Here is a 22268-nt window from a genome sequence, read left to right as displayed (position 1 = left end):
AGAGGCTGATGCTGTGAAAATGTTTGCATTTGGCAAAGTTGCAGCAAGCAGGGAGGGAGGGAGGGAGGGCTGTGTAACTCCAAGTGGGTGTTTTCAAACAGCATTTTGTTTGGGGAAAATAATCCCTCTTGGTCTGCTTTGTTTTCTCCTGGTGCTGGAAACAATTCTCCTCCTCAGTGGAAAGAATTGGGTTTTTCTGTTGCTGTGCCCCTGACTGGGAGCCAGCCCAGGTTGTGCAGCCAGCCCAGGTTGTGCAGCCAGCCCAGGTTGTGCAGCCAGCCCTCCTGCCCAGCTGGCGCTGGAGAGGTCACCTCCAAGAGTTAAAGAAACACATGATGGGCCCCGTATCATGGATTTGGTTTAGCAATAAGAAAACAGGTACACATGAACACACACACACACACCGCGGGTGCCCTGGGGCAGCAGCATTGCTCCGGGGACCCCTCTGCAGGGAGGCAGACCCACCTCAGTTCCAAGTGCTGCCACAGCTCTGTGACAGCACCGCCTTCACTCTGCTCCTCCTGCCCGGACTGCCGTACCTGAGCCCTGTGCAGGCTCTTATCGCAGCAGCAGCCGGGCAAGCCGAGCCCTCAGCTCCCACCTGCGCAGCCCTCCCCTGGCAGAGCCGCAGTGTAAGGACAGGTGTTGGGCACGTGGAGCAGCTTTGGTGCTGGCTGCCATTCTTCCACGTGCGCACACACGCCCAGGAACAATGAAGGCTTTGGTGGCACCGGTCCAGGGGGAGATGGCCCGGTCCCACGCAGGGAAAGCCGCGGTCGCCATTTTATGTCAAGCGGTGCACGAGCAGGGAGGAAATAAAAGAGCTTAACCTAAAATAGCCCTCGGTGTGCAGAATGAGCCGAAAAATCTGAATCCCTGAGCCACGCTCGGACAGCAGAGCGGCCGTCTGTAACACGGGGTGAGCACACGGAGCGGCAACACCCGTGAGTGACTTCGGGCTGCGCTGCACAGCGCGCCCCGGGGCGGGCCTGTGGGAAAGGCCGCGCGCTGACCCGAGCTCAGCGCCCGCTGCCGCCCGCCCTGCCGGCTGCGCACAACGGGCCGCCCCCAGGGGGAGCCCCGGCACCGCCCGGACGGATCCGATCCCGCCGCTGCGTGCCCTCACGGGGCGTCCCCGGGGAAACCTCGGCCCCCAGAGGGCCCTAACGGGGCTCCGTGCCCGGGGGGTGCTGAGGAGCCTTTGTGAACTCCGGGCAGCTTCGAATCTGTAGAGGCTTAAGGCTGCTTTGGTAAGGCCAGAGAGCCTGCCCCGAGTCGTTGCCTCGCTCAGGTGACGCTGGGAACTTCTCTTCCCACCTCCCGTAGCGATAAATGCACGGCACTAGCTTCGTCTGCAGGCTGATTGAAGCCTCTGTATGAGCGTGCTGTAAGTGGGAAAGAGGGACCGGAAACAAAGGTCTCTTCTCACTGGGCTCTTCCCAGCAAGACTCAGAGCTCTTCACGTTTCTTTCCATCCCAGTTTCCCCAGAAAGGCTTTGCAGTTTTGTGCACTCCTCTGCCCAGAGTGGGTATTTTTGCTGCGACAAAAATAAAGGTAAACTTTAAGAAAATATTCATGGCTCAAATCACCGCTCCCTCCTGTGATGCTGAAAACTGCCCCCCTTTGCTGCCAGAGCCGCCAACCACCGCCCTGCACAGCCACACACCTCCAGCTCCACACCAGTGGTACGTGGGCTCAGGGCCTCCCAGGACACAGAGTGGGTGAGGGCAGGAGAGGAGGCAGAGCCACAGCCGCTAAGGGACATGTAGAGACTGGTAGCCTGGAGAGCTGTGGAGCACCACACAAGCAATGCTATTCATCAGTTCACTTAGCTCAAGTTTGAATGGCAATGATGAAGGAGGCGATAATTTTCCTTTGTATCAGGGTCCTGATCTCTTCCTGGGCAGGAGTTTATCTGCTGAGGTGCTGCATTTCCAGAATAGGAGATACCCACATACCCGGGCAGTAACCTATCTGCTGCACTAACGCTGCTTTGCATGACACTTCCTCTAAGGAGGGAGTGGAAAACAAAACTCCTGGCACTGCTTTATGGTGCTGATGTGTAAACAGCCCTGTGGGCTTTGAAGGACACGCCTGGAGGAGCGGAGGAGGTGAGGCCCATCGGGTCACAGCACTGAGGCATGGCAAACTAAAGGCTGGTGGAAACCTCAGTGTCTTATCCTGCTCTGCTCTTCATGGCAGCTCAAGCAGCAGCAGGACTAAGCTGGTTGCCCCAGAGTATCTTTATCTCCTCTTAGGATGATGCAGAGAAAGAAGCACAGAGTAGCCATGGGGATTTAGTAACCCATCCAGCCCTGGGAGGATGGGCAGACAGACCCCAACAGCTCTTTCCAGGGGGGATGCTGAGTGAGGAGCAGCTTTGCTCTGCTGGAGGGAGATTTGGGGCCAGGAGAATGGGATTCCTGTGCACCCATGCGGGGTGGCACAGTAGGGCTCTAACCCAGACTGGAATCTGCCTATAGCCCCCATGCTGAGTGGGAGAGCAGATGCCTTTGGGAGTCTGGGAATGGGTGAGGTCATGGAAACAGAGTGGAGAAGTCATTAGGGCAAGAAGGTAGCGGGGAAGGACAGACTTAAAACATGCAATGCAAAACTGGGGAGAAGGATGAGGAATAAATGCCCTTTATCTGCTTGCAAGTGAAAGAGCCTTGCTCTTGCCAGAAGCAACATCCCAGCTTGCTCCTGGGCTGAAGTCTCCATTTTGGAGACCAAACTGTGCAACCTCACACCTCCTGTGATCCCTTAAGCATCCTGATGGTCCTGTAGTATATTCCAGGAGGTGTCTCCTTCAATAGCAGAGCCTCTGACCTTGGAGTTGCTCATTCTGGGCTTCCTTGATGAAGTTTACTGCCTGCCCCACCGTGCAGTGCTTGAGGCTGTGTTGGGAATCAGGATTAAAAACAAAAAGCTGGTTGTGTTGGTACAACCAAGAGGGATGAGTTGCTGCATGGAGGAAGGAGAGAGAGGCTTCTCATTTGGTCACAACAAAGTGCACCCTCCAACTGCACTGCTGGGCTTTTAAGCCTCTGTTCAGCGAACATGAGCCCACTTCTAATTATGTACCAACACAGCAATCAAGAGGACTGAGCCTGCAGGATGGGTGTGGCCCAAAATCTAATTTCAGTTTCACCCAATCTTCTATTAACATTCCTTAATCAAAACATATTTGCTATTCAGGCAAAACTCCCCCCAGTACTGGTAGGACCAGGGCTTGGGTCCTGCAGGCTGCTCCTGCAGCTGGGAACTGCAGCAGACAAAGCAGACGTGAACCTATTTTCCCCACTATGGGAAACCTGATGTCGGGAAGACTGAAAAACAAGAGCTGAGCATTCAGGGCATTTATTCGGTGCTCGGTGATGGATCATTCTGGAGCAAAACAGAGACTGTCTGTGTGCAATCCAAGAGTATGGCATCACCTTGGGGGCTTGGGTGGCTTCCTGGGGAGAGCACAATAAAATGCAGCCGCTTCCGGCGCTGCTGACAAGGGGGTGTCTCTCTAATTACCCAGGTGGATTTTATTGTAATGGAGCCAGCAATGCAGGATTTGACGCTAGGGGTCTGAATGTATCACCTGCCCAGGGCAATTTAACGAGCTGTCTGTGCTTTATCTGCTGTCCTCCATGCCAGCAGTGCTTGCTCCCCTTGCTGCTCCCTGCACTCATGACCCCCCACATGGCCCATCAGTCCGTCTTTGCACAGGCTTCTACTTGCAGTGTTTGTATGAACTGATTTGCCTCGTCTGCCTTCCTTTAAATGCCATATTCTGATGTGAATAGGGTTTCATGAGTATATAGGGTTGCATACACACTATTAAAGTCTCTTGACTTGGGGCAGATACCAAAATATTTCAGGACTCCCATCATCTCACAAAAAGCACTGCCTGTTTGGTCGCGTAGCAAGAAAATAAGAAACAAAGCATCACTGGATGATCAGTAAAGCCAAGGGGCTCTGGCTGACATCCAGGACACCGATTCCCAACCAGCATTCCCTGCTCGGCTGTTTGCAGCAGCACGGAGCCTCTGCCGGTCCCACCGACCCCACAGCTCAGGGCTGCGAGGACTGCCGGCCTTTCTGCACCACCAGGTAAACTAAGGAGAAATTTTGCTTTCAGATTTTTTTTTTTTTCCTGTGAGTTTCTAGGGAATGGAAACGCCAAAGGAAAACTCCTCCAGCATTCCGCAGATGAGCTGTAGGGCTCAGTGAGCACAGGCTTGTCCCATGGGTGACGGATGAGCCAGCACCACCCTGCAACCTGGGGAGCAAAGCACTGAAATCAGCTTTGGAATAACTACAGCCCATACGGCTCTGCCATTTACTTTGAGATTTGATGCACAGCAGTCTCTGTGCCTCAATTTACCCAGCCACAAAGCAGAGACTGCTACATTTAATCTCTCTTGCTGCAAGGGCATTGAGCAAAGCACTTTATAAGTGCAAAATTTATCAACACGCTAAGAGCAAAGTCTGCTTTACCATGAGGTCTGGGTGGTGGGAAAAGTCCTCCAGCAAAACCACCATCCCCGCCCATGGGTCTGAGCAGGCTGAGAAATCCCCAGAGCAGGAAGGCTCATCCATGCACTGCTCTCCATTTGCTGACAACTAGCGTAAGTGACAACATTACAAGTGACTTTTAAGATCCCTGTGGCTTTAATAGGGAAAGATATATTTTAACAACCCAAGCAAGTAACTGTGCAATGCTGCCAATTGCAATGAGTGCTTGCAGCCGCGCTTCACGCCCAGAGAAGCTGTTATTTTTCTGGCATTAGATAGGAGGATCATGTGTGAGCTGACATAACAGACACGCCAAAATTGTTCAGCTGTACAGGCTCTCCCAGACAAAATACCAAAAAAAAAAAACCAACCAACCAAAAAACCGCCAATATGTCCCCAGGGACAGACAGACGCAAAGCCCCAAATGACATGCGTGCATCTTGAAAATGCACAGCAGATTTCCAAGTCATATGCACAGGCTTTAATCAATGAACCTCGCTGATACATGGGAAACACTTCATTCCCAGTAATTGTCCTTTGACAGATCTAACAAGTAGGATCTGCTTGGGATGGTAATGATTACAGTGCTGACTCACAGAGGGTTTTGCCGTGCTGGCAGCAGCACACCAGCGTGGTGCTCACTTGGAAGGCATTTTGCATTTTGAACCAATCTGCATTTTTAATCCTCTGACTGCCAACGGTTGTTGGTGGCTTTGCGGTGCTGACTCCTGTTTCCCTCCAGCTGGGGCTGGATGGGGATGTTCCTCTCGCTCAGTGCCCAGTGAGAGAAGTGGGGGTGTCCCTGGGCTCCCCGTGATCAGGAGCTCCACGTGGGCTCTCACTGTGCTCACACACACACCATGGGCAGACCAGTGGGCACGTTTGAGGCACAGTCTGCTCCCGCCCCTGGCACAGCCCAAACCTCCACTTTGCAGCCCCCCAGCGCATCACCTTGCAGCAACAGCAGGAGCCCAGATGTCAGCACCTCGATGGGGAAATGAGAGTAGCAGGACAAGGACAGCCCTGCGCAGGGTGAGCCAGCCTGACTGGGGCTGCTCAGCCACAGGAAAACCACCCGAGAAGTTTCCATGAACAAGTCTTGCTGCTGCTCCATTACAGCTCCCGCAGCCCTTAATGACCATGACTATGAAGAGGCCTTTTGGTTTTCCTCTGATAAGGATTTTCCCTTCCAAGCACACGGGGATGAAGCGGAGGGGCCGAGGCAGCGCTCACGTGCACGGAGCAGCCAGAAGCCAGGGCAGACCTCGCTGCAGGGAAATCGCAACCCCCGGAAAACTGTTCCCCTAATTACAGCCTTGAAGCATGGAGCAAACCACATAAGTGATTCACACAGCGTTCCCAAGCTGCAGCCGCGTGAATTGGAGAGATTTCCAAACGCTGCCGCGACGTGCACGCTATTATCAGGATGGAAATACGGGAATTCTCATCATAAGGAGGCGAGGAGGGGAAAAAAAACCACCATTAAATGAATCTCTTCGAGTCAAGAAGACCCGGGAGGTGTGTCGCTGGTGGATCTGTATAGGATACAGAGCTCTCATGGCAGGGAGCAGGCTGGCAGGGCGCTGTAGAAATGCTTGGGTTTGTTATCGCAGAGCTCGGGGCCCGGCCTCTGCTCGTGAGCGGGGTGTGAAAGGGAGCAGGCAAGTGCACTTGGGAAGGGAGAAAGGGATGGAGCTGGTGTGGAGTGGAGTTAAAAGTGGCCCATTGTTAGGGAAGTTTGCTCTCCTCACATCATCACAGCTCCCAGTGACACCGCTCTGCCTTTTGAAGTGCAACATTAGGCGTTTCCTTGTCACCCATTGGCGCGGGAGCTTTTTTACCACATTAAGTCATTGGGTAGCAAATGAATGGGGGGTTTTGACTATTCAGAACTTCACCTTATAAATATCAGGGTTGCAGGTTCCTGCAGCTTTCCTGGACCCGAATATCTGGAGATACGGCGCAGTGCGGCAGCCCTGCCAGGGACCTGTGGGATCAGCAAAGGGAGCCAAGTTCCACGCTCTGACAGCCATGAGGGGCAGCACCTTCCTCCTCCTCTCCATCATGGGCATCTACGGTGCTATTCTCAATGCAGCAGCATGGTAGGATTCGGGGTGTGTGGGGGGATGCTCTTCAGCCTGTGTTAAACGGCGCGTCTCATTTTCCTTTCTTTGTTTCAGGTCGGTGAATAACTTTCTGATGACAGGACCTAAGGTAATTAACACGGGCACTGTCAATAATTTAAGCGGAGTGATTTTGTTTTGCAAATGGGAAATACTGCTCTTCTAAGGAACCAGATTTCCCGGAGCATACCAGCTCCAAGTCCTGTTGAGGCAAAGGACCCACAGCCCGTGTTTGTCTGTTGTCACGGATAAATGCTAAGAGACAAGGCCTGACGCTGCTCTCCATGCAGGCGTACCTGACGTACTCCAGCAGCGTGGCGGCGGGCGCACAGAGTGGGATGGAGGAATGCAAGTTCCAGTTCGGATGGGAGCGCTGGAACTGCCCCGAGAGCGCCCTGCAGCTCTCCACCCACAACCGCCTGCGCAGTGGTGAGTGCCTTGAAATGAGCAGCCTGGTGATGAAGAGGGTTATCTGACCCCTGAAACTTATGCTTGCTTTTCTCTGTCTGCATTAATTTTCCTAAGAAACAGTGCTAACATTTCTCCTGTGATCCCAGGTTCTTTCTGGGTCTCTATCCTCGCAAAGCCAAGGCTCAGCCCTGCCTGCAGCACTGGTCTGTGCAGCATCACAGCGAGCACTGCTAAGGGCACCTGAGCTGGCAATGGGGAAGGGAGGGGAAGGGAGAAACCAAGGACGTGCTCTAGGAAACTGCCTTCAAGAGAAAGTTGTGGGTATATTTGGCTGCTATCTACTTCAGCCAGCCATTGTTCCACCGAGTGGAATTCTATTTAATAGAATCATGGAATGGATGAGGTTGGAAGGGACCTTAAAGATCATGAAGCTCCAACCCCCTACCACGAGCAGGGCTGTCAACCATTCGACCAGGCTGCCCAGGGCACCCTGACTGTTAGTAAAGCCTAACAAGAAACAAAACAGAAGCATGGATCCAGACTGCTGTTAGTACAGACCTGACTGCTGACTGTACCATCCTACTATTGCCGAGAACCTATGTCCCATGCAGGGACGCTTGCAGAACATTGTGCCAACCTGTTGAGGCTCTTGATGCTGAAGCCTGAAGTGACTCCAGGCAGGAGCATTTAATTTCTATAGCACCTTACCTTTTGCATAGACTGTTTTGTTATCTCCTTCTTGCGCCTTCAGAATGGTGATGGCTTCACAAGAGAGCTTCCTTTCCAATAAACAAGGACTGGAGTGTATGTTTGTGCGTGACAGCTTTTCTCCCTTCTTCTCCAGCTACCAGAGAGACATCCTTTGTGCACGCCATCAGCTCCGCTGGTGTTATGTACACCCTGACCAGGAACTGCAGCTTAGGAGACTTCGAGAGCTGCGGCTGCGATGACTCCAGGAACGGGCGTGTAGGTAAGATGCTGACATGCATCCTGCTGTGACTGTCCAGCAGTGAGCTGGGCTGCCATCACCCCAGCCCCACTGCAGTGCATGTCCTGGGGCAGAACTCAGCCCGGTGAGGCAGTTCTGTTCTTACCGTCTGTGTCTGCCTTGCAGGTGGCCGAGGCTGGGTCTGGGGAGGCTGCAGCGACAACGTGGAGTTTGGGGAGAGGATTTCCAAGCTCTTTGTGGATGCTTTGGAAACAGGACACGATACCCGTGCCCTGATCAACCTGCACAACAACGAAGTCGGGAGACTTGTAAGTCAAATATTTAAAAACATAATAGTAATTGTAGTAATACGAATAGTAATAATAATAATGTACACGTCAGAAACAACATCAGACTGCACAGTAAACTGTTCTAGTATCCTTCTCCAACTGCCTGTGACAATCTAGGCCTGGTAATATTTGCCTGGGGAAAAAAAACACAGCCAGAATCTGACCCTAAGCCTGAACAGGAGCTGCAGTAAGATCCATTTCCACTCCAGCAGCTGTGTGCAGCGCAGTTAACTACTAATGCCATTTATTCAGAAATGCACCGGTTTCATGCTCACATCCATAACACAACACAAGTACCAGCCCGCATTCCTGCGGTGGGTTTTTCCAAGCAGCTCAGCAGGGAAGCTGGCTGTGAGGATGAGCTCGGTACCCGGCCCATGGAGGCACAGTGGCTCAGGCCAAACCTTGTCTGTAAAAACAAGGACAGCAGCACTTAGCATACCTATCTCATAGGGTGTGTCAAGGCGTAATCTCACATAGATACCAGTGATTGGGACCTTATAAATACCTGAGGGAGATGAGTAGATAATAGCTGTGAAGTGCTCGGCCTGGAGGAGATGCACAGAGGCTCTCTGTTGTTACTTCAGTGCGTTTCACACATTCTGAAGGAGGTCTGTGCGAGGTGATGGGCTGATGTGCCAATGAGTGAGATGAGTCGCAGACTGGGACGTGCCAGGAGGGTATGACCCTGCCAGAGAAGGGCTGGGGGCAACAGCTTGTGCCTGCTCATTATCTCTGTCTTTTAATTAGTGATGAGGACAGATGTTTGCCTAGAGCTGAGATAAAAGCATCAGTTTGTGTCTTGGAAGGACCTGAAATCCTGTGGCACAAGTCACGTTTGATCCATTCCTTGCCACAGTAGAAGTGCCAAATATTGAGATCTGAATGGCAATGATCTGCTGCTTCCAACTTCTGCCCCTTTTCCTCCTAGGCTGTGAAAGCCACGATGAAGCGAGCCTGCAAGTGCCATGGGGTGTCAGGCAGTTGCAGCATCCAGACATGCTGGCTCCAGCTCGCTGACTTTCGGGAGATTGGCAACTACCTGAAGATGAAATACGACCAAGCGCATAAGCTGGAGATGGACAAGAGGCGGATGAGAGCTGGCAACAGCGCCGACAGCCGCGGCGCCACTGCTGAGACCTTCCACCACGTCCACTCCACGGAGCTCGTCTTTTTGGAGGACTCCCCCGACTACTGCACGAGGAACGCCAGCCTGGGCCACCACGGCACCGAGGGCCGCGAGTGCCTACAGACCGGCAAGAACCTCTCTCAGTGGGAGCGGAGGAGCTGCCGGCGGCTCTGCACGGAGTGCGGCCTCAAAGTGGAGGAGAGGAGGACAGAGGTGGTCAGCAGCTGCAACTGCAAGTTCCACTGGTGCTGCACGGTGCGGTGCGAGCAGTGCCGGCAGCTGGTGGCCAAGCACTTCTGTGCCCGCCGCGATGCCGCCGTTGCCAACCACACCAAGCGGCGGAACAAAGGCCACAGGAGATAGGGGGAGGCTGGCAACCATGCCTGCCAGGCGGACCTGTGGGTTTCTTCACTTGTGGCGGCCCTCACCATGGCTGAGGTTGGGAAGGAGCCTTGCCCAGGGAAGTCACTTTATATCAGACAGAGGGAAGAATTTCACTTTTTCAGTGGGTTCCACGCATTGCACCACCGCCAGCCAAGGTCAAGCAGTGTTAGCATGAGTGGAACGGGCACCATGGCCGGGGCTGGTCCTGTTGGGCTGCTCCATTTCTGCGCAGGCACCACAACCCCAGCATCCCTATTCCTGCACAGGCGTTGCTTGGAAGCACTCCTGATGGGGAAACTTGTGCACTTTCTGATGGGAGAGAGTTTTCTGAGTGCTGCTGTTTGTATTAGCACAGCTGCAGCTTTTTGAGGGCATCAGTAGGTTTTTAAGGACTGTGTTTACAGGGTTGATTTTACTTTTATAATGTTGTGGTTTGGTACCAGACCATCTACCCAAATGGATAACAGCTTCATGTGTCTGTACCGGGTGAAATTAATTTGTTTACAATTCCTTTACTTTTTAAAAAACCAACGTAGCAAATACGAATTCAGAACTCTTTATGCCTAATGCTGCTTGTTAAGAAGCTGAATTGTTGCTTTGCACAATCTGTTTTCTCCGTATATTTTGAAGGCATCCCTAAAGAGTTAGATGTCAGCCTGTATTTTGCAATAAACACCATAATGAAAACAAGTGGCTTTCTCCTTTCAGACTTCCCAGCAGCACTTCAGGGGTAAAACCGCCCATTTCCAAAGCACAGCACCTCCCACATTCCCCATCACTAATCCAAAAAGTCACCAAGAGGCCTTCTCTTGGACCTCAGTTAAACTTGGCCACAGCCATAACTCCCTACAGGGTGTGCAGTAACACCCGTGCTGCAGTACTCCCAACCTTCCTCGGGTGCTGACTGCTCAGGGTCGCATTGGCCAGAGCCCATTTTGAAGCTCCGATGCCTCTTTAGTTTGTGTGTAGCCTCGCATCCCCAGACAGCGAGAGGCAGCCCTGCTTTGATGTGGAAAGCGTCGGCACTGCTGCAATATTCTCCCAGGCACGAGAGGAGCACTTTGAACTCAGGGCAGGGGGGATAAAACCTAGGGCCAGCTGTGAATGCGCCTGCGGCTCAGCTCCCCTGCTGCTCAGTAGGAGACCTGGTGGGATCCTCCTATTGGGCAGCCCCGGGGGTCTCAGCGCTGGGGGGAGCAGCGGTGCACACCTTGCACTCATGCTTTGATGCTTTGTGTGCCACGATGCTCCCAGAGCCAATGCAGCCGCTGCTCAAGGTGCAAAACACACATGTTGGGAGCGGGGCTGACATGAGTTTATGTTTGTAACGGAGAGTTTCCTGAAAGGGGGAAGGGCTACAGCAATCAACCATCAGTTCTAGGGGATTCTTTGCTGTTTCCAAAGCTCCCACAGCTAGCAAACAGGCCACACCACCAGAGCTAAAAAAACCACTAGCACTTTTTCAAGTGTCGCCACAACAGCATCTGTTTGCAAGTCACCAGAATTTAGGCTGAACTGGAAACAATAGAAACAAGCAAACAACCAGGAAGATGTTATTCCACCAGCACAACTGCAAAGCAGACACAGAGATGGTCCCACTGCACAGGAGGATCACAGTTAACATCTCACCCAGGTCAGGTCCCCACAAACAACCCCCTGCTCTCCCCAGCCTGCAGTTTGCCAAGCTGGCACCTGGACCTGCTGCACTGCATTTGAATGCTGGAGATTGTTTATTCTCCCTCAAATCTATTTGCTTTTTTATCCCATTTGCATTTCTGAAATTCAGACTATCTCAGGCAGTGTGACCAGATCTTATGCAAAAGCCAAAGACCACATGCAAAGTGAGGAGAGCTTGGGAGAAAGTTAAGTATCAGCCCACGAGATCAATTTCCACTTCTTCACACCTTGCAGAGTGAACACTGTGTCTGACCAAGGACAGAAGACAACAGTGTGCCCTAGGGCCACACCTTGACACACACACTGCAATCCTGGGGGAGCAGAGCCCACCCCCCCAACCTGGATACAACAACCATCACTTCTCACTACATTCCCTACAGAACAATAGAGATCCCAGGTCCCAATCCATCAGGTGCTGTCAGGGAGCACCCCAAGCACTTGTTTTCTGTAACCACACACTAACTGTGAGCATGAGGCTATGAAGCTGCAGGCTGCCGGGCAGGCTGACCTCACCATTTCAGACGTGATTCTATTAAAACAGCAAAATCTCACATACCAGTTTTCACAATAATTGATGACACGCAGTAAAGTGAAGTCTTGTCAGCTGCGGGTTGCAAAGGCTCAGTCTCTAACCATAACACTGCAAAGGGACTGGTGGTGTCTTTAAACCTAAACGTATTCACTCCTGATTACCTGAAATCAACTCAAATTTGGGACACTGATTCCAATCACCTGTAAATCACTTCATGGTTGTGAAGAAGGGGACTTGGCTTTAGAAACGCTTGAGGAGGAGCTTGATTGCTTTACCATAAGAAACGTAACAATCCCAATTCCAATGAAAAAGTAAAACAATCTGCTGTGGGTGCAGCAGATGCTGCATGAACTCAAACCACAGTCCCAGTGCCCCCAGAGGGCTGCTGCTCAGAGCCCTGCCTGCCCATGTCGCCAACAAGGTGACCGCCAGCAAAATGAGCATCAAATCTATTTAATTCTCAACTAGATAGTAATGACAAGAGAGGGAAATGGAGCCAGGAAGGCTGCATGCCGACAGACTGCTCACATGGCTCTCTGGGAAGCATCTCCAGGCTGGCTACATTTTGGCTGAGTGCTCGCTCCCTGCTGTGGGATGCTCAGAAGCCCCATTGCCCCACTACAGCCCTCCCTCTATTCAAACCCGCTTCACTTCAGCTGTTAAACTCTTTGCTGGGTGGATTAGCTTTAAATTATGCTGCCAGTGCCCTTTCATGGATTATAATTCTGTACGAGATGTTTGCGCTGTATCCTCCCCTCGTATTAAAGTGTCAGGAGTGCATCCCCAGGCCATCCATCTTGAATGCTTCCGCATGGGCTTGGCAATTCTCTGACTTGAATATTATGGCTCTCAATGCCAGTCTCCATCACTCAAGCTGACAAGTGTTAGATTCTCCTCTCTTCAGCGGGGTAAGGGACCTTTTCATATGCAGCGTAGATTCCCTGTCATGCTGCATCTGGTGCAACGAAACCAGGGAGCCAACAATTCCCTACAGCCTTAGAAAACAACTCGCAGGTCCTTTTCGACTTGCAAAACCAACCCTTAGCATGACAAAGTTAAAGGCCCTTAATCAAGCCCTGGTTAGCCTCCACTAATGCCATTCTGTAGAGGAGGATGTAAAAGCATCCGTGTGATGCCTTCAGTGAGATTTATTAACAAACGGGCTTTCGGGGAAAGACAGGGAATTTGGTTGTCAGCTTGCTGGAGGATACAGAGTGACCAGTTAGTGACTTTAAACCAATTCTAACCCTAAGCAACACTTTTATAAGTGAAGTGCTTAAAGTTAGACCCCCAGACCTCCCCCCTGGTTTTCAGAGCTGCTATGCACGCACACACCCACCTGGAGCACGGGAGCTTCTCTCCACCAGTGCCTTGCAGGGAGCAGAAGGAGGAAATGGCCCTCCAGCCCCGCACCGGACACTCCATATCACCAGAACAAAACTGAATCTGATGGAGAAGAACTGCCTCCTAATTCAGTTCAAAACCTTCCTACCAAATTTGCGTTACTCCAGGTCTTTGGCTAGTCAGGGTCTCATAATTTTTTCTCTATTGAGCAGAAGTACTTTCTTAGTAACTTCACCCACCTTCTCATTGCACAGCCTTGTGCAGTGGCTAGCAGCCAGCACAACCCAACAGAAACTTGTTAACAGCTTTTCAGCTCGGTCTTATTAAAGTCAAGGTAATTAACAGCTTTGCTATTTACAAAACAAATCCTCTCTGCAACACCTGAGAAAAAGCATTATAAGTGTTTCCCAAACACTTGTCAGCTGGGGAGAACACCTACAGTACCCATCTGCAGGGTGGTGCTGCAGCTGCCCTCCCTGTCAGAGTGGATGAGCCCAGGTTTGGGGAGCATGTGTGCCACACTCCTGGGCAGGAGGCCTGGCACAGCAGGTCTGCTGGGCAGGGTTACGACTCAGGGAGAGAGGACACCTACAGTGAGGCAGGGTGGGAATTTGCTGCCTGCCTGCTGGTCCTTCCTCACTTCTGCTGCAAGCACGTGGCGATACATGAGAACCTCTTGTGCATGAGGCAGGTTGTTCCCTCCAGATGTCCCCACGGGTGGCTGGAAGCAGCAGGTGACCTACCCCAGGTGTGCACCTCTGCAGCGAGCTACGAGCTTGCTTCCACCCCACCCTTTCCCTTTTCTAGTTCCCTGCTTTCTCCCAGGTTACATCCCATGTCCCCCACTTTGGCACAGAGTGCAGTAAATCCCACCTCTCCAAACAAGCCCGGAGGAGATGAGCCCTGTAATGGGAGATTATGGAAGAGAGACCATCAAATAAATGCAACTTAGAGATGTTGAGAGAACACCAAATAAATGCACTGTAGTTTCAGAATTAATTCCTTCTTCCTCCTTTCCCCCAAACACGCAATGCTTTCCTGGTGGCCCCTAGCTTATGAACTAGAAAGAGGATGGAGCAAAAAATATTACTTGGGTGCAGTGTCTCTGCTGGGACAGCTTCACATGGGAACACTCCTGGCCCAAGAGGACCTCAACCAAAGACTTCTTAAGGCTTAGAAAAGATCCAGTCTGAAATCTGTATCATGTGCAAGCCCCACTTCAGCTCTTCCAGAGGCTCTAAAATGCAGAGTGAAGTGAGAACTCCAAGCACAGCGGGGAGCAGAGGTGGCTGCAGCTGGGAGTGCTCACCAGATGCAGGTGAGAGGAGAGAAGAGCAGCAGTTGTGTGGGGCAGAGTGGGACAGAAAATGAAAGACAAGAAATCCAAGTCTATCGTGGAAGGTGAATGTAGAGGTTTACAGGGAGAAAGAAATAAGAGGAAAGAGAGAGGGAAATATTAGATAGTATTTTAGCTTTTCTCTTTTTCTCTCATCTTTTTTCACTATCCTGTGCAACGGGAATTGAAGCCACTTGTGGGCATGTACAGGAGAGAATAGCTCATCGGGGGACATACAACCGCAGAGCCCGGACAGTATACAGCCCTTAATTTCCTCCTCTAATGCTTTCAATAGCTCATGGAATGCCATAAAAGATGATAATGATGAGGTCAGAGGAAAGACTGTAAAACAATGGGGCACAAACCATTACCCCTCTTGGGCTCAGACCCATGGTCTGGGGTGCTTCAGCCAGCTGTGCGCTTGGGGCAGCGGCTGTGCCCTGTGGCCATCGTGCCCAGCACTCAAACCCATGCTGTGATGGGTGCCCTGGTCTGACACATGAGGCTGTGAAAGCAATGGGGCTCCTGTGAGATTTCGATCTCGTCCCACAGCTCAGCCAGACATAAACAAGGGTGAGAGCAGTCATCCTGTCTCTTCTCAATTCCACAGACTTTCCTAACTCACAACACTCCTGGCCCTACCTTTCCAGTTGCTTGTCCATCAAGGGTAGATGACAACTTTAGAGACAGCAATACATATTTCTCTCCCTTTTGCCCAGTGCCTTGAAGTTAAATCTCCTGAGCCAGCTCTGCATCTCCACTCCTGCCAGGCAGAAGTTCTGCTGGCCAGCTGCCACCACCCATTACAGGGACAAGGCACCTCCTCCCTATCACTAAGTGGATTTTGAAGGCAATAAGAAAGAGAGTAATTAAATTAACTCAGTTCGAAGTACCTCCCGAGGTGCTGAGCATTCCCAGCATTGCAGCCACTCTCTATGAAACAGGTAACACTGGTGAGTGGTAGGCTGCAAACATGGTTCTGGGGAACACCCGTGCTGCACCAGCAGAAGCTAATACTGAGCAGGAGTGCTGGGAGCACAGCACTGGGACTTGGGATGGTTTTGCTTGAGCTAGCTCAAGTCCAAAAGCAAAGCAGCTATGTTTATACTTTGATGTGCGTAAGTAAATAAGCCCTATCCCAGTGCAGAGTTGTGCTTCCCATCTTTCAGCTATCCTCATGGTTGTTTCTTGTCCCATAGCCTCCCCTCTGGGGGTGCCAGGGATATCATCCTGTGGATCAGCAGCCTGAGCCTGTTTTATCCTACAGCCTACTATTTACATTCCCTGTGAAACATCTTTTGACAGCAGCACATTCATTTATTCCTCCATCTACTACAGACAGACCCAGGCTACGGGACTTGAATCTGGATTTGAGACAGTCCCCATTGGGAGTGCTCCGTCCTCATCTCTGAGGTGTGCCCAGGAGCCCAACCTGGCCAGCATCAGTGACAGGGCAGGGGACATGCCCGCCACAGGGCTTTATCTCTCTGATCTCCAGAGTCACAGATCACCACCTGGTCCCTTTCAAGAAGCCCAGAGCTCTAAATTGTACCTCTTGTATCCAAACACTATCCAAGCTCTTGGAGCCAGGCCAGGTATGCTGATAAGGAGATAGTGTAAATGGTCATGCAAGATAGGGGCCAACAGTCAGTTTCCTGTGGTTTAACCCAGCAGGTGCTTATTTAGGGTCTTATTTAGAACATTTTTGGTTATCTCCTCTTCTGAAGGCACCGTTCTGGCTGAGCATTCACCACAGTTCTGCTTCAGTGTAAAAGGCTTCAGATTTAGTGTGAAATGAAATAGAGTGCTCTGTACAGTGTCAGCACTAATTTAACAAGAACTATAGCAAAAGAAGTATTGAGGAAGACCATGAAGAGTACTGTGATAAAGCCCATCAGTTCCCTCTGACGGGAAGCTGAACTGAGTTTTAAACCCATGGTGATCTTTGGGACACTTGTACTTTCTCTGTCCCATGAAGATGTAATTAATTTCCACATCACCATGATTTGCTCAGTCTTGCATTAAGCACTCTTCCATTCATTCTGAAACTAACCACAAGATGACCCTGACCTCACCCCAGGGAACAGTTTTCCCACAGACAAGACTTTCTAGTACTGAAAATGCAGTGGCTCACAGGTAGAGGAAATGCTTCACCTCATCAAAGGCAGTGAGGTGCTCTGCTCCTCTGCTCTACCAGTAATATGGCAAGAATTACAACATGGGGACATGATGACTCCACTTATTTCATAAACCAAGTCTAATTAATTTAGCAAAAAGAAGATAATCAACAACAACAACAACAAAAAGGCATGGAATCAGTTTTCCAGGTGTGTCAGCCAAGGAAAATTGCCCGAGCCATGTTAGTAAGCTAACAGCACGACTCCGAGTTACATAGCTGGCACATTACGTCAGGGAGAGTCAAGCCTGAAATAAACAATCCCATGAGCTTTCACTATTATTCATATGGGCACATCTGTTTTCACATGTGCCACCAGAATTTCCTCCATAGTAAGGCTCCAGATACTTTCTCAGTATGTTACCTCTGTATTTATAGTTACTCAAGAAAGCGTTAGCTCTGTGAAACCCAAGGCTGATGACAAAAGAACTTGATTTCCACAAAGCCCGGTACAGCAGCACTGACAGCTACGGCCCCACTGTCCCATTGCACAGAGACTTTGGAATACTCTGAAGCAGCAGCTCTGCCTCTCTCTACTGCAACCCCACTTGCAAGACTTTAGCCTTCTCCCATCTCCAAGAGCCTTACTAATTTAGCAGAATGGGTTAATTGTGACTCATCTTATTATTTCTTCCAAAGAAAAGATCCAGAAAGTGACTGCAACCCCATTAGGTGTCTGCACCTCCTGCTGTGGCTTGAACTTAAGGCACCAGAGAAGCTGCAGTATTAGCTGCACTGGAATGTTTTGGTTTTCCCTTGCTAAACAGGCCCATCTCTCCAAGTGTGAAAGTGCTTCAGTTACCAAAACACTCTTGCCAGGGGAAAAAGGAAATTCCCTTATTTTGTATTTAAGCAAAGGATTCTCACTTCTGATTAAAGCAAAGAGAAAAAGACATGCCTCAACATGTTCCCCTTACACTCTCTACCAAAGCAAGTAGGAACTTTCAGAAGTCTACTTTTTCTTCTACAGATTAAACAAATTCCCATCAGCAAATTATTATCTCTGGACCACCGTGCAAAACCCACCACCTCTCTGAGCACAGCCAAGCAAATGTTCCATGCGTGCACATAGGAGACCCACCTTAACTGTGGAAAATCCTCCTGGCACCAGGTACTGCTCTTTCATATGCAGGGGGGGTTGTGCATATTAATTGGCATTTCTTCTTCTGTTTTTTAAATGTACAAACTTTCTCAACCATAACGAAGAAAACCTGTAGCAGAACAGCAAATTAATGCCATGTGACAATGAGATAGTGACAATGAGATAGTTGCTTTTCATTCCAGCTGGGTAAGTACATTAAGATCCAATTTCTCATCACAACAAGGGAGTAAAAACCCAAACCTGTCAGTTTGTCCTGTCAGAACTTTACTTTCTCAGATCATATCCAAATTGATGTGATATCACCCTTAGTAGAATCACACTAAATTATAATACTTAAGGATGTAGCCCAGCGTCATCTGCTGCAGTAAATCTGTGAGAGAACACACAATACTCCCTGTGGCAGACTCACACATCTTGATGGAGATGTGTTTGCAGTGTAGGAGTTGCACTCCAGATCCTCCAGTGCAACAGAGACACTCAGAACTGTGCTGCCTCTGCTCATTTTCACTTCCATAGCTGAAGTACGATTTCCCTGTCTCCATTACAGATACCAAACCTCCTTCTCCCACAGCTGTCTTACATGAAAGTTTGTTTAATGACTTTGCAGTTGAAGTGCTGTTTTGGTTTCAGATTATTCCCACTAGACTGAATTTATATGCATTTGTTACTACACTGCCTTAACAAGAAGACATGCTAAAATACCACCCTTTTCTTCACCACCAGGTATTCTTAGGAGACGTTAGATGAATTCATTCTTTAAGGTTATATGTAATACATGTTATTTTTTAAAACTAAGCTTTGACTGGACTGAAGAAAACCACCACTAGTTTCTGATGGCTAACTAAGGAAGATTGGAATTCATTAACAGATTTATCTTCAGACATTACTACAGCAATAGCTGCTTTCTTCATTAAAACACACTACCATACACAGATTCTCTACACATATGCAGGTAATGGTCACTGCCTATGAGAAAACATTTCAAAATAAGATGTGCCAAGTGATCCCAGCACCAAACAATGGGCAAACTTTGACAATCCAGGTGTTAAACTCCCTGCTTCCACATAGCAGTAGATACTTAAACGTGCCCATCACAGCAGTGTTCACGCAGTAACCATTTGCTTGTGTAATTTACTCATATTTCTGCTCTGCAAGCAATAGGTGCACAAGCAGTCATGCTCTAAGAGACGGACTGCTCAACCCCTCAAACCATCAGGCATATTGGATGATATGTGAATATTTGCCTGCAGTCAGATGGGAAAATTGAGCCATTAGGCAGACAGCAGTCTGGTGGACGAGCCTAGATTACAAGTCCATTAGTTTTGACTTGTATTCTTTTCCAAAAAAAGACAATGAAGAACTGTTTTCCTCATGAACTTGGAGGATGTTAGATTGGGCTACAGATGAAGGACGTGGTGCTGGATCTCCTTAGCTACAATGGACATTTCTCACTGAAGAAATGTACTGCTTCGTTTGTAAGACACAAAACTGGAACAAAAGAGAGTGATGGATTTTATTGATTCTGCTGCTGCTTCAAAGGATGACCTGAGGGGGCCCATTTGAATTCTCTGTACATGACCTTCACACTTGTACTATTTGTGCCCCACTAGTTCTTTCGTACAGCATTCTGTCATCTGGTAAGAAGAACTGTTATCAAGAAATTAGGTATCATCATTAAAAATACATTTATAAATCACTCAGAAAATTTCTTTCCAGAAACGCCACATAGTCTAAAGGAAGAACACTGTGAGTAACTAGCAAAGACACATCACAGCTGCACTTTTTGGTAGGAGACATTCTTCCCTGTACGTAATGACGAGTTAATAGGCAATGTAACACTGAGTTTGGAGAATGCCTCGATGCCACGTCAGTGTTCAGGTGAGGCAGTGTTGTATTGCAGTTCATTAAAAAGGCAATAAAAGGCTTAAGAGTTATCACGGATCCTAACCACGTGAACCTAGTAATCAGTATGATAAACTATCATTTACATGAATAGGAAATTGAATGGACATTTCATTTCCTATGCCTTTGTTGCTCCCTTTCAATTGCACTGATGGTACTATTCAGGGAAGCCCAGCATGGTGCCTGTTTACAAGAGAACTTTGCAAAACAAAGACAGTCATGGTCAAAACTTTGTTGGTCAATTCAGTTTATTTACATGGAAGACCTCAGAAGAAAAAGATAACAATAAAGTATTCTGAAATATCCTCATTGCATAGTTTTGATGGAAGTGGCAAGTTAGCAGAGGATGATCTCACAGCTATCTACATTTATGGTGGCCACATTAAAAGCATCTGGTTTTCAGAGAGGCCTGATCAAACTTCCCTCATCTGGGCAAAAACACCATTGCAAATTTCTCTTTGCAATATGTCCTACAATGAACTGTTCTGCACACAGGGAACAGTATTGCCCATGTCTCACTGCAGAAAAATCGGGCTCAAGCACTTTGCTTTCAGTTGGAGCATAGGACATGCTGTGCCAGCATCTGACTGCATTTCAGACGTGTGTATCATGTAACAGCTGAGCAGCTTTCTGATTTTCTTCTTTTTTTTCAACAAACAAACAAACGAAAACCCGAAAAGAATGGAATTGTTCTGAATACACCGTGAGGGAGCCAAAAGAACAGTTGGGATGCATGTTTATAAGGAGTCCTTGCTATGCCATAACTTCTCACGGTTCAGTTGCTAAATTACACTATAAAAATAAGTAAGTGCAATTGAGAGGCTGTGTTAATCTCAGAAGTTTAAACATCACCCTGTAATGACTGCTTTATAGTGGCCCACAGTAAACTACTTTATGAGGCATGCAGGAGATTTATCCACACGCGTACGCTAAATACTGCTGGGAATTTTCTCACATAGAGAAATGAGGATGACACAAAACCAAATGCATACAAAACATTGCAGTCATTCACACTGCAGCAGGAATACCACCCAGTAGGAAAGAACATTTACGACACCGAAAAGAGATAAGACCTGATAGCCAACACAGCAGTAAGATGTTGCTTTTGGAAGTGCAGAATTTCCTATCCTGATAATCAGTGCAGATTCTAGAAACATAACAAATAACAACTGCCTCTTTGCAAGGAAATGGGAGCTTAGACACTGACTATAAATAAATTATAAGGAAAAAAAGGGGTGGTTTGCAGAGTTGCTTATCAAAATCAAGCGATGTTAGAGCCAAATTAGGATCTTGCACATAAAAGTTCCCTGGAATCAAGGGTGAGTATACACGCAATTTCTTGCCCAGGCATTTGGGGCTGACAGACTGCACTCAACTGCCTTTAAGAATTTTTCTTTCTAGTAATACAGGAGACCCACCCTGTCTGACTCAGAGATCCCAGATTAAAAGTCTTTTTAAAAAAAAGAAGTTGGTAGCATAGTCTTTTTTAATATTAATTTTGTTTTTTAAGTAACCTGATTTCAGAACAGTACTGCAACTACGCAAGAGTGAGTTAACCTAAAATCCACCACTACCTGAAGAGTCAGCCTGATTTTCTCAGGGGAGAAAATTTAATGCCATATAAGACAAACGTAAGTACACAGTGCACTACATGAAGCCCTTTATATGAGTGCATCACCTCCCTCAGCCATAAAGCACTCACAAGCAATAAAGCAAAGATCATTCTTAATCTCTCTGTGTTATCATTAAGGAAGTATCATTCACCCACTTGTCTGCAAGCTGCTGTCCTCTCCTGCGGGCTGCTTCATCTTACAACAATGCCTCCTTTCTGGCTAGGAAGACCAACAACCGGCTCTCCTCTGAGCTTCTGGCAGATCTCCGTGATCACCTGGCAGGAGGCAGCATAACAAGAATTTATTTGACAGGCATCCTCCCAAGGAGGCTCAGCATATCAGTCATGCTGCTGACACCCTTGCCACCCAGAGGAGTTTGTCTGGATGACAAAGTTTTCTAGCTATGGGTGGCTGCTCTATCAGTGGGCCCTCTAAAAGATACCAGGACTTTCCATTTCACAGAAAGGATATTTTCTCTACGTTATTTGCAGAGGGTGCATGGTTGCTGGCTAAGAACAAAAAGGACCAACATGTACTGCCCACGATTGCATGAACTATCTTGATTTGAGTGCTCTGGCTTAACAAATTAATACTATGGCCCTAAGTAGAATCTACTCTTCTAATACGGCACTGAAAAGAACTGCAAGTTTGAGTCATTCCTTCCCTTCATACAGTGCCATGGGAGAAACACCTGTCAATTTATCACCAATCTATGAATTTTGCTTAGATCACTGTTGTTTGAAAAACAGAC

The 22268-nt window shown here is 48.8% G+C and overlaps 1 protein-coding gene and 1 long non-coding RNA gene across 2 annotated transcripts; one reads left to right on the top strand and one right to left on the bottom strand.

The window, feature by feature from the left end:
- Positions 1-6445: 6445 nt before the first annotated feature.
- Positions 6446-10525, top strand: WNT8A (Wnt family member 8A). The gene is made up of 6 exons (NM_205531.2): positions 6446-6612; positions 6691-6724; positions 6924-7062; positions 7889-8014; positions 8159-8301; positions 9254-10525. The coding sequence occupies exons 1-6, from the start codon at positions 6542-6544 to the stop codon at positions 9812-9814; spliced, it is 1074 nt and encodes a 357-aa protein (NP_990862.2). The 5' UTR covers positions 6446-6541; the 3' UTR covers positions 9815-10525.
- Positions 6588-9260, bottom strand: LOC121106740. The gene is made up of 3 exons (XR_005839643.1): positions 8831-9260; positions 7753-8274; positions 6588-6719 (listed from the first exon to the last, which is right to left on the bottom strand). It is a non-coding gene; the product is annotated as an uncharacterized LOC121106740 (long non-coding RNA).
- Positions 10526-22268: the final 11743 nt, after the last annotated feature.

The sequence above is a fragment of the Gallus gallus genome, chromosome 13, assembly GCF_016699485.2.
Source record: "Gallus gallus isolate bGalGal1 chromosome 13, bGalGal1.mat.broiler.GRCg7b, whole genome shotgun sequence".
Lineage (NCBI taxonomy): Eukaryota > Metazoa > Chordata > Aves > Galliformes > Phasianidae > Gallus > Gallus gallus.
The sequence above is the reverse complement of the archived record's forward strand: the minus strand, read 5'-3'. Positions and strand labels throughout refer to the sequence as shown.

What these genes read in the sequence shown, in the direction of transcription:
- WNT8A (NM_205531.2), top strand. Translation starts at nt 6,542, where the DNA reads ATGAGGGGCAGCACCTTCCTCCTCCTCTCCATCATGGGCATCTACGGT. An exon ending in ATTCTCAATGCAGCAGCATG is followed by an intron (nt 6,613 to 6,690) that starts GTAGGATTCGGG and finishes TCTTTGTTTCAG; the next exon opens with GTCGGTGAATAACTTTCTGA. An exon ending in TTCTGATGACAGGACCTAAG is followed by an intron (nt 6,725 to 6,923) that starts GTAATTAACACG and finishes CTCTCCATGCAG; the next exon opens with GCGTACCTGACGTACTCCAG.